The sequence below is a fragment of the Eleutherodactylus coqui genome, chromosome 1 (genome assembly GCF_035609145.1).
Source record: "Eleutherodactylus coqui strain aEleCoq1 chromosome 1, aEleCoq1.hap1, whole genome shotgun sequence".
Taxonomy (NCBI): Eukaryota; Metazoa; Chordata; class Amphibia; order Anura; family Eleutherodactylidae; genus Eleutherodactylus; species Eleutherodactylus coqui.
Window position 1 is genome coordinate 226,481,650 of NC_089837.1, and position 12,326 is coordinate 226,493,975.

The window sequence follows — 12,326 nt, forward strand, 5'->3', positions numbered from 1 at the left end:
AACAGAGTTTGAGAGAGGGGGCATTATTGGAATGTAAGAGGCTGGATGGTAGCATCAACATATTGCTCGCCACATGGGCCATTCTGACCAGACTGTTAGGAGGTGTTGGGACTAGTGGATGCATGAGGACAAACACACAAGGCGACTGGGCTCAGGACGCCCTCGACAGACCACCAGTAGAGAGGATCGTACACACTGGCCCCTGTGTCTGTGGAAACCATTTCCAGGCACTTGGCTGAAAGTCTCATGGAACCCATTATGTGTACTGCTCTTTGCAATAACGTTGTGATTGATTAAACTAGACTGCTACGAAGTGGATCTGGGTTGTCTTAAGTAACAAATTCAGGTTTAGTTTGGGCACTGACGACTGCCATATTAGCCTCTGGAGACCTAGAGGTGAGCGCCCCAATCCTGCCTTTGCTGTAGAGCGGCACACTGCCCTCACTGCTGGTGTGATGGTTTGGGGGGCCATCGCATATGACAGTCACCCCTAGTAGTGGTATGGACAATGAAAACTCAGCGATATGTTCAGGACATCCTGAAGCCACGTGTGTTCCCCTCATTGCGGCTTCCAAGTGGCATCTTCCAGCAGGATAATACTCGGCCGCATGCAGCACGAGTGAACATAGGAATGTCTCCATAACATTGTCACACTTCCATGTTCTGCCTGGTCACCAGATTTATCACCAATAGAACATGTATGGGACCATCTGAGATGCCAACTTTGACAGCCTACGAGTTTACACGACCTTAAAGCTCAGTTACAGCAAATGAGGACACGTATATGCTGCAGAATACCATATGGATCAACATGGTACTAGAGGCAGTACAGCAGAATACTAGAGCCTCCATGCCTGCCTGTATCACATCTTGTATCCAAGCTAGAGGTGGTATAACAGGATACTAGAGCCTCCATGACCGCTGTATTACATCTTACATCCAAGCTAGAGGAGGTACAACAGGGTACCAGAGCTTCCACGCCCACCCATATCACACCTTGTATCCAAGCTAGAGATGGTACAACAAGGTACTAGAGCCTCGGTGCCCATCTGTATCACATCTTACATCCAAGCTAGAGGAGATACAACAGAGTACTAGAGCCTCCGTGCCCACCTGTATTACATCTTATATCCAAGCTAGAGGTGGTACAACAGAGTACTAGAGCCCTCCTGTCCGCCTTTATCACATCTTGTATCTAAGGTAGAGGCGGTACAACAGGATACTAGAGCCTCCATGACCACTGTATTACACCTTACATCCAAGCTAGAGGTGGTACAACAGGGTACTAGAGCCTCCACGACCGCTGTATTACATCATACATCCAAACCAGAGGAAGTACAACAGGGTACTAGAGCCTCCACGACCGCTGTATTACATCTTATGTCCAAGCTAGAGGTGGTACAACAGGATACTAGAGCCTCCGTGCCCACCTGTATCACATCTTGTATCCAAGCTAGAGGCGGTACAACAGCGTACTAGAGCCTCCCTTTTCTACAATAAATTATCAACGTTACAATCACTGAGAACTTTTCATTCCATTTTGACAACTTCTAGGGGAGGGATTTATTTTTTTTACAAGGAGTGTACAGTATCTACTATTTGGAAAACCCCTTCAGGGTACGTTCCGATGTAGCAGAAAATGTTGCGGAGTGTTGAAAAGGTGAAATCTGCTATGGATCTGCATTTAAGAACACGTCAAAATCCACACCTATGGGAACGTATACTTTCTGTTTCCATCCCTAGAATCTCTGTGCTTGCTCCACATGTATTGCAGGATTTTTATCCTCTTTTGTGACTTGTGTCTTGGAGTGAACATAATAAATAATGACATACAGGCTTTCCATTGACACCACTTGTCTGTGTGGAGATCCCACATGAAGCTCAGTGTCTAATATGCCCCCTCAGGACCCCCGATATGTGCTAGACCTGCTAAAGAGTCAGTGGAATCTTTACATTGAATAACTCCCAACTAATTGTCCTTTCTACTTCCCTGCAGCATGAGGAGCCCGTCATCTCCCCAGCAGTGAGAGGGTTACAGCCTGGGCACTGCATGCAGTGCTGACCGGGTGTACAGGGCAGGGTCAGTATGGAGGCTCCCGACCTGTATTGTTAACTGAAGTGTCAAATCATCCGGGTCACAAAAAAAAGAGCCCGAATCCCTTTAAAGCGCTCACTGGTAACTCCCTTAAAGGGGTTGTCCTACGGTTTTTCTCAAGTTTCAGTTCCCCCTGCCCGACACTATAGTCTATCCCTATAGGCACCGTGCAGCTCCGGAGCCCCAGTATGTGACTTGTGATGCCACCGGGTCTCCTAGGCCAGTGACGGCCCGTAAACGGGGTCCTAGTAAGAGCCAGATCCTGGATTCCCAGGAGGTCCAGCCCATCCCGTGACATCACGTCAGTAGGAGCCGCTCCACTGCAGACTGGAGCCCGGGAGCCGCCTCACTTGTGCGCAGACCGCGGGACTTCCCGTAGACCGACGTAGACGCCATCCTGCTGGCAGACATGGAAGCCATCCTACCGGGGGTCCTGCTCTTTACCCTGGCGGCTGCCTCTACGCCCACCCCGACCAGTGGCCTTGTGCCAGGTAAGCTCCACGATGCTCAGTGCCTGCTGCAGACTAGGTGGTGCTGTCGGGCCCAGTGCGGGCACACCGTAGTATAGCAGACTATATGGGCATACAGTGCCATGTCTCTATAGACCCCTGGCGAGGGGTGCATGCAGTACAGGGGGGCAGCATTATGTGTGCTGGGCCCCAGACTTGTTGTGGGACTTCCATGTGGATTCCCGGGGGGTTTCCAGTAAATTACAGTGGATTGCAGATCGGTCTGCAGAGTCTCGATCATCTTGTTACATTTTCTTGTGACTGCTGGGCCAAATCTACATGCAACCCAGAGCTGTTCTGGGAATGGCAGTTTTGCCCGAGGGACCCTTTGCAGGGGAGCTGCAGTTAATTCCCCTGTTGGAGATGGGAAGTAAAGCCTATCTATGCTCAGGCACTCTGGGTGGGCACCAATATTTTGGGGCGTGTGCCAACAATTGCCCTTGTGCCACACTTGTTCTCTGTGGCAGCAAAACTTTTTTTTCTCTTACCCGTTGTATGTTTCTGAGGAGTCAGAAGAGCCGCCTAACAGCCCCGCTGCTGTCCTAATGCACCATTAACATATACAACAAATCATGGAAATGAAAGCTTAGGCGGTTGGAAAGACTTCGTCACATGACTCTTACATTACACAAGAACGGCAGCTGTCATTAGTAACTCCTCGTCCTCTATTTTCCTGTGGATCCTCAGGGACAGCTTCCATTGAAGTCAATGGAAGCCGTCCCTGCCGTGGCACACCTGCAGCTGTCACTGTGGATGTGCCACGGATCCGCAGGAAATGAGATTTAAATACAAAAAAGAACACATTCACTGTCCTGAAGAAAGAGGATCCGGCCAGCACGGAGGAGACCTGCGCTGGATCTGGAGAGGTAAGAAAATGTCTTTTGACGTCCATGGCCGCAGGCATGCACGGATTCTGCTGCGGGATTCACCAGTGGAATCCGTGCGTGAAAGTGGACCTGAGGCCTTACTTGTTGCAGTCAAGACCAAAGACCGTCCTAAAAACAAGTTATTTATTTTGATAAACGTACATGCAGGTTTTGAAGCTGCGCCTCTGCTGCAGAAATCAGTGTGTTCTGTGGGATTTCCACCCCATGTGAACCCTGCCTAAGATTTCACTCTTCGTTTAGAGCATTTTGGTCTTTAAAGAAGTTTTATGGGCAAGTACTATTGACAACCTATCAAAAGGATTGATCATTAATAGTTAATCATCAGGGAACCACCGCTTAGGACCCCTGGTGACCAGCTTTATCTGACCCGCTGCCAGTGAAGCTGGGTTGGAGGTGTGGAAACCCCATTGAAGGCTTTACTTCCATTGAAATCAATGGGGAGCTGAAGCCTCCTCTTATACTTCTAGTTCCAATGAGGTTAGACAGGGAAGTATAATAAGAGGCAGTGCTTCCGTTGATTTCAATTGAAGTAAAGCCTTCTATGACGCTTCTGCTCTGACCCAGATGATGACGTCCAGCCCCGCCACTCTGACAGCAGTCTGGATGATCAGCTGATCGCCGGGGATCTCCAGCGGCAGGTCCCCAGGTATTAAGTATTGTTGACTTAAACTCAGGATAAGTCATTAATAGTATGTGGCCGGAAAACCCCTTAAGAATGGTCAAGGTGCAGTATAAATCCAAGGATTAATATGGCCTTGTCCCTGCCGATGTTGTAGAAACAAGTTAAAAATTAATATGAAAAGTCAGAGGAGGAGGAAATCTATAACATGGGGAAACAAAGAACAAGTTCGGCTATCACCACTCTAGAAGGCCCCCGTCAGAGGAGGGTACATGAAGCCTATCTATTGATACATAAGTATGAACAAAGAACACATTTGAGTTGAAAGTTACAATACTCACTAGAAATGTAGCCCCCCTCCACCTTCTGGACTTTTTCAGTTTTATTATGGGTCTGGCCCCCTGCACACAGGTGGAAATTCTGCAGCGGGATTTCCCACCGAATTTCCGCCCATGCCCGCCTACATAGGATTGCATTGCAAAATGCAATCCTATGCAAACGGCCGTGATTTGTCCGCGTGAACACACACACGCAGGAAACAAATGGCGGCATGCTCTATTTCTGTGCGGGTCTCGCAGGGGCCTGCACAGAAATGTCACTCCCGATGCGCTGGCTCCACTCTGCATATGTGCCGGCTGGCCGGTAGATCAGAGAGAAGACGTGGAAGAAGGTGAGCCGCACTGCTCACTGCAGGGGCGCAGGTCGGATCCTGCTGCGAGAATTCTCACAGCAGAATCCGACCCAGCCATCTGCAGGCGGCTGTAGTTAGCATTTTCTATATGTATGTTAGATAGATATAGAGATATATATCTATGAGTTATCATGTTTAAACAGGAAATTACTTGTGATCACTAGTATAGTAGACATAAACAGAAATAGTCACAAGACGGCTTCGGTACAGCCTGGAGCAGCACTGCCCATGTCAGATATTAATAACTGTATAAACTGGAATGGGGCTGACCGAGGTGTTCTGATAACCTCGCAGTCCCACAACGTATGTTTCAAGGTGTCAATGGATCCACACATTTTTTAGCGAAGTTCAGACGGATCTGGAAAAATCAAATGAAGTCTGGATGGAGTAAAGTACCACCTAGATATGGTTTTAATAATTGCTTCTTGATATGGGACCGTCCCACCAGATATATAGCTAGAGGTCCTGGCGTGCATTTTCAGACGAACATTCCTATGCAGGGTATTTCCTCCCAAGTCTTTCTCACAACTAAGAAGATATACTGATATAGCATTCATATAAACTGGAGAGGGGAGAAGTTGGCTCAATGCCTAAATAACTTATGAAATGAACCTTTGATTGAAGCTGGTACCTAATTATTAAAGGGGTTGTCCCGCGAAAGCAAGTGGGGTTATACACTTCTGTATGGCCATATTAATGCACTTTGTAATATACATCGTGCATTAAATATGAGCCATACAGAAGTTATTCACTTACCTGCTCCGTTGCTAGCGTCCCCGTCGCCATGGTGCCGTCTAATTTTCAGCGTCTAATCGCCCGATTAGACGCACTTGCGCAGTCCGGTCTTCTCCGTGGGGAATGGGGCCGCTCGTGCCGGAGAGCTGGTCCTCGTAGCTCCGCCCCGTCACGTGTGCCGATTCCAGCCAATCAGGAGGCTGGAATCGGCAATGGACTGCACAGAGCCCACGGTGCACCATGGGTGAAGATCCCGGCGGCCATCTTAGTAAGGTAAGGAAGAAGTCGCCGCAGCGCGGGGATTCCGGTAAGTACTAAACGGTTTGTTTTTTTTAACACATGCATCGGGTTTGTCTCGCGCCGAACGGGGGGGCTATTGAAAAAAAAAAAACCCCGTTTCGGCGCGGGACAACCCCTTTAAGCTTTGTATGACAGTTGCAGGAGTAGTTGGTAAAATAGAAGATTTTATTCATATTGACCTTGTAGTATGAGACCCTGTAAAAGTCAGATATAATAAATGCTGCTGGGATTGTAGTGTCTGTGTTGGAGCGCATAAGAGTAAAATCATCTGCAAATAATGTAATTTAATCTGAATTCATTCTGATTGATTCTGCTAGTGGCTGTGTAGATAAAGAAAATTGAAGACTTCTGTGGCGCAGAGTGTTAAGGCAGCAGTATGCAGAGTCCTAAGCTCTCGCTCACGACCTGAAGGTTGCAAATCCAATCCCTATGTGGTTCAGGTAGCCGACTCAAGGTTTACTCAGCCTTCGATCGTTCCGAGGTCGGTAAAATGAGGACCCAGCTTGCTGGGGGTAATAAATAAATTACCTGAAAGAGCTGCAGAATAAGTTAGCGCGATACAACAAAACAAGTCCCTCGCAGCCCTCCCTTGAGGGTAATGGACAGCCCTATGTTGGACATCTGTTTTTCCATCAGATCGTCCCATTTAAAGCACCCTAAGTGATCTTAAACTCCTCAAATAAGACTATTGAATACTCTAGCATGAATACAAGGCTCGAATTGCTGAGAGGATTCTTCCCTGAAACCCAAATTTCCTGGGACCTTGTACAACCAATTCACTTTGTCAAACGCCTTCTCAGCACCAAGTGTCACTAGGGCGAAATGCCAGGCAGCCGGCGCATGCGCAGAGCGGAGCCGGCGGCCGGTGAGTGACGTTTCTGTGCGAGCCCCGCACAGAATTAAAGCATGCCGCGGTTTGTTTGCTGTGTGTGATTTAGCGCAGACAAACCACGCCTGTCTGCATAGGATTGCGTGCTGTGATGCAATCCTATGCAGGCGTCCAGTGGCGGAAATTCTGCGGGGATTCCCGCCGCGGAATTTCCACCCGTCTGCAGGCGGCCTAAAACATCAGTGCGCATGTCGACTGCTTGGTAGGCCAGAGAACCGTCCAGCACAAGTGTGGAATTTCACTGCTGTTTGTGCTGACATTAGCAGCAAGAAGAGGTGGTGGAGGGGCATGAGAAAAAACTCGGGGCTCAGATGGCCCGCCTCTGTGACTCAAGACAGGTCGATTTACATAAATGGCACCAGATTAAATGTAAGTTTTTGCTGCAGTGCCTTATCTTCTGCTTTTTACAAGCATGTCCAATTTGCGTGGCACATAATGCTATGCTGTCAGCTTAAAATCAATATTTGTGGGGACAGAATCCCGTTAAGCAGTACCGCTGCTTGACTTCTCTGGCAATGGCTTTTGTCTTTGGGCAACAATCAGGCCTGTTGAATTCTGTAGCATTGCCCATCATGATCCGCCTCCGATGGGGTTATACATACAAGCGAGTTGTATGGAGCTGTGATACAGCACCAGTGGTCTCCTTTGGAGCCGTACTGTACTACTATTTCTGTTGACTTTCACTAGTAACCAAAATAACTAATTTTGGCATGAACCATCGGAGCGTGTCTCTAATATAGCGCTATATGAAGCCATGGGGACTCCATGTTTTTGAGTCCTTGAAATAAGGATAAATCTGCATGGAATGCAATTTGCTGTAAAGAAAATTAGTGGCATTCGCCCTGAGCCGGTGGTTTAGGGCAGACCTCACAGGAGTGTAAGCAAACTGTGTGCACTTCAGCACAATGTATTTACGCACTAAACAAGTCTTTCCAGAGCGTCATCCCGACGGCCCCATTACATATGGAGGTTGCCCTCTGACCCAGGTAGGGACAGGAAGAGTTAAAAAGCACCTCCCTTTCCACCCATGCTTCAGTGTCTTCCTGTCCCTACGGTGGGACAGAGGAGCAGCTCCAGAGCTGCAGGAGATAGGAAGCTGCGGAGGCAAGAAGACTTACCGCAAAGAAACACTTACCGCACGCTGTGCGGCCCCCCTGGAGGGGTAGAGGTCGGGGCCGCACACTCAAGAGTCCCTGCATCCCCGACCTGCGCTGCCGACGGAGCCGTCAGTCGCCCAGTAGCGCTGGTCTCCCTCGCGCGGATCGCATGTTCGGGCCGCCGCTGCTGTGATGGGATAGTTCCTCCTGGCAGGGGAACGGCAGCGGCGGCCTCCCTGGACCTCGGGCGCATAGCGGTGACGTCATCCGGCGTGGTGACGTCACGCGCACAACGTAGGGGGCGTGGCTACCGGCGAAAACCCGGAAATGGCGCCAAATTTGAAAATCCTCCCCATAAAAGCAGGCTAAACTCCATGGAGGTTCCTGCTGACTGCCAGACAAGTGTATGTGAGTATGTCTACCCGCGACAGCTCAGCACGTGAGGGAGAGATTGACACCCTACCAACTGTAAGTAGGCTATACGCCAAAACATGCGCAAATGGTCACTTGTACAGCGGATGCATATATGTTCCCTTTCTTGTCTCCCCTCTCCCCCACTTTCATGGGTAGATGGATAAGGAGGGTCCAAAGAAAATGGACCCGAGGAAAAAATCGAAAAAATGCGTCCTCTGCAACAAAAGGCTCGAGGAGAGCTATAAAAAACCCCTATGCGAGGAGTGAGTGTATTACCGCAAGTAATGCTCCTGAATCCAACGCTTGCACTGCTATAACAGTGAATTGCTCTGCCTTCACAGATGCACGGGGAAAATTCTCGCAGAGGAGAAAGCAGCATTCAAATCCGATATCCGCTGCATGATAAGGGAAGAGCTGCAGGCTTCCATGGCGTCCCTTCCCCAGGCCCAGCCAGGTCCGTCACGGGTCCCTAAAAGACCTAGACAGACCGAGTCGGCGAGTTCGATCTCCGGTGAATCGCTGGAGCTCCTATCCGAAGGGGAATTAGAGGACCCACCGGTTCCCATAGAAGACGAGAAGAAATATTACTTCTCATCAAACGACATTGCGCACCTCATCAAGGCGGTGAGGGAAACAATGCAAATTGAGGAAGATAACCCGCCGAGAACAATCCAGGATGAGATGTTTGGCGGCCTCCGATCTAGAAGAAAGATCATGTTCCCAGTCAACCAGACGCTGCAGCAAGTGATCATAGATGAATGGCAGGAACCGGAAAAAAGGATCACTGTTCCAAAAGAGATCCGAAACCGGCTCGCATTCGCTACCGAGGACGTCCGCCTGTACAGGGAAACCCCCAAGGTGGACATCCAGATCGCAAAAGTGGCCAAGAAGACCCTCTTGCCCTTCGAGGACACCTCCCAGCTATCCGATCCGATGGATAAAAAAATCGACGGATTAATGAAGAAAGCCTGGGAGGCAACATCCCTCACCATCGAGGCTAACATAGCCTCAACCTCAGTGGCTAGATCCATGGCGCTCTGGCTAAACAGGCTAGAAGCCTCCATAAAGGATCGGGCCCCCAGAGAGGAGTTGGCCAGCTGTCTCCCCCTCTTAAAAATGGCTACCGCCTTCCTGGCTGACGCATCAGCGGAAACGGTAAGATACGGGGCAAAAACCGGAGTCCTCAGCAACTCAGCGAGAAGGGCACTATGGCTGAAGACTTGGGCCGCAGACATTACATCCAAAAATAAGCTCTGCGCCATCCCCTTCCAAGGGGAATATATGTTTGGGCCCGTCCTGGACAAAATCCTGGAAAAAGTCGGCGACAAGAGTAAAACCCTGCCTGACAGACAACCTTTCAGGAAACCATCCTTCCCGAAGAGGATGCGCCAGCCTCCTCCCGAAGTTAAAGGGAAAGGGAAGACTGGAAGATGGTCGTACCCCAAGGGAGGTCGGGGTAAGGAAGTCCAACCCTCCCCTGAACAAACAGGGGGTAGATTAGCGGGCTATCTAAGCCAGTGGCAAGGGGTAACGTCTAACCCCTGGGTACTCCGAATAATCGAAGCAGGGTACCAAATTGAATTCCACTCGCTACCCCCTAGGAGATTCCTTATAACCTCCCCGGGGTCCCTACAGGAACAAGGGAACCTCATAAAAGGCGTTCAGGAACTTAAGGACCTAGGGGTCATTACACAAGTCCCCGATTACGAAAGGGGTGAGGGATTCTATTCCCCCCTATTTCTAATAAAAAAACCGAATGGTTCCATTAGGACTATATTTAATCTTAAAGCCCTAAATCAATTTATCTCGTACAAAAAATTCAAGATGGAAACAGTAAGATCCATCGTCCCACTAATAGATCGAGATAGTGTAATGTGCACCATAGATCTTAAAGATGCATATTACCATGTCCCAATAACGGCAGCCCATCACAAGTACCTGAGGTTTGCTCTGCGGGAGGGAGACAAGATCCAACATTACCAATTCACGGCCCTTCCATTCGGAATCTCCACCGCCCCTCGGGTATTCACGAAAATCGTTATAGAGATGGTAGCCTACTTCAGGCGGAATCAGATCCGCATATTTCCGTATCTGGATGACTTTTTGTTGGTGTCAAGGACGGAGAAGACCATGCGTATAGACCTATCCATGGTCTTATCCACCCTAAACAGTTTAGGGTGGATAGTGAACAAGCAGAAGTCCGACTTGAACCCTGGTACACAAAAGGTGTACCTGGGAGTATTACTAGACTCCCACATCCAGGAATCCCGGCTTCCATCATCTAGGAAGGAAGACCTCACCCAAAGAGTAAAATCCTTCTGTCAGGCTACGGCGGTTTCCATTAGAGAAACAATGAAGGTGCTGGGCATCCTGACGGCTTGCATTCAGATAGTCCCATGGGCACAGGCCCATACCCGGCAATTACAAGGATTTATCCTTGCCAACTGGGACAAACGGCAGACATCCCTGGATAAGAAGGTGAGCCTGTCCGTCCGAGTCAAAGAGTCCCTACGCTGGTGGACCTCACAGAGGAACCTAAGCAAAGGTACCTCTTGGTCACAAGAATCTACCGTACCCATCACAACAGATGCCAGCAAAACGGGATGGGGAGCCCAAGTAGCCGACCAAAATCTACAGGGGATTTGGGACCCCCAAGTAGCTAAACGCTCATCCAATTTCAGAGAACTAAGGGCAATCTGGGAAGCCCTTCAGGCGGCAGAACCCCTTATAAAAGGAAGGCATGTCAAAATCCTAACCGATAATATGACAGCTCTGTCATTTGTTCGTCACCAGGGGGGAACGCGACACCCGCACCTGCAACGACTGGCAACAGAGATACTCCGCTGGGCGGAATCCAACGTGCTGTCCCTCTCAGCGATCCACTTAAAAGGGTCCACAAACGTCGCTGCCGACTTCCTGAGCAGACAGAGCATCCATCCAGGAGAATGGGGACTGAATCAGCGAGTCTTCGACCAACTAATCTGCCAGTGGGGAGAACCGCAGATAGACCTGTTCGCCACGAAGAGAAATTCAAAGTGCCAGGACTTTTACTCGCTGAACCCCAGAGACAATCCACGCGGGGTAGACGCCCTGTCCCAAAGCTGGGACATGGACCTAGCCTACGCCTTTCCTCCCTTCCCACTGATCCCCCGCACCCTCAGGAAAATCCAAACCAGCCGGGCGTCAGTCATACTAGTTGCCCCTATGTGGGACAAAAGGCCCTGGTATCCCCTGCTAAAAGCCTTGGCGATCCAGGGTCCATTCCTACTACCAGCCGTAGAAGATCTTCTCCTCCAGGGCCCACTAACATACCCAGGGGTCGAGAAATTGAAGCTAGCAGCATGGATGCTGAAAGCATGATACTGCGTGGGAAGGGACTCTCCCATAATGTAATTACTACCCTAACAAAAAGCCGTAAACCTATCACGATAGCCATCTACGATAGGATATGGAAAAAATTCACAGAGTTCTGTAAAATAGAGCCAGGGAAAATCCCAGGAATTGACATTCCCGTAATCCTGGAATTTTTGCAGGCAGGCCTAGAAAAAGGCCTTAGTCCTAGAACCCTTAAAGTCCATACAGCAGCACTAGGGTCCTATCTAGATTTTCCCTTGGCAGAACACCGCTGGGTGCGTAGGTTTCTCAAAGGGGCAGAACGGCTTCGACCCTTTGTTAGAGAAACCTTTCCTACCTGGGACCTAAATATAGTCTTAACTAGCTTTTGCCAATCCCCCTTCGAACCCCTCTCACAACTCTCCTTGAGGCTGCTCACACTAAAAGTTACCCTTTTAGTTGCCATAACATCGGCTCGGAGAATAGGGGAATTGCAAGCATTACAATGTATTGAACCATACATGGTAATACAAGACGACAGGATTACCTTCAAACTAGACCCAGCCTTCCTTCCGAAGGTAGTGTCAAAATTTCATAGGGAGCAGACGATCACTCTGCCCTCCTTCTGTCAAAATCCCCGTAACGAGAAAGAGAGAGAATTTCATAACCTAGACGTTAGGAGAGCTGTTCTAGCGTACCTAGAGGCCACCCGCTCTTTCCGTAAAAATAATAACCTCTTCATTCAATTTCAGGGGCC

General features: G+C 49.3%; 2 protein-coding genes across 2 annotated transcripts in view; both read left to right on the plus strand.

Moving 5' to 3' along the window:
- Window positions 1–2,204: 2,204 nt before the first annotated feature.
- The window catches only part of IFNGR1 (interferon gamma receptor 1), a 60,523-nt gene continuing 50,401 nt past the window's right edge, over window positions 2,205–12,326 (plus strand). Inside the window, exon 1 of the mRNA XM_066606094.1 lies at window positions 2,205–2,586. Coding sequence (XP_066462191.1) covers window positions 2,505–2,586 — 82 coding nt within the window. The 5' untranslated portion in view covers window positions 2,205–2,504. The remainder of the gene's footprint in view (window positions 2,587–12,326) is intronic.
- LOC136631755 (uncharacterized) overlaps window positions 7,740–12,326 on the plus strand; it is a 5,073-nt gene continuing 486 nt past the window's right edge. The window contains exons 1-2 of the mRNA XM_066606081.1: window positions 7,740–9,692; window positions 11,030–12,326. The exon at window positions 11,030–12,326 is cut by the window's right edge and continues 486 nt beyond it. Of these exons, the coding sequence (XP_066462178.1) occupies window positions 8,636–9,692; window positions 11,030–12,326 (2,354 nt within the window). The 5' untranslated portion in view covers window positions 7,740–8,635. The remainder of the gene's footprint in view (window positions 9,693–11,029) is intronic.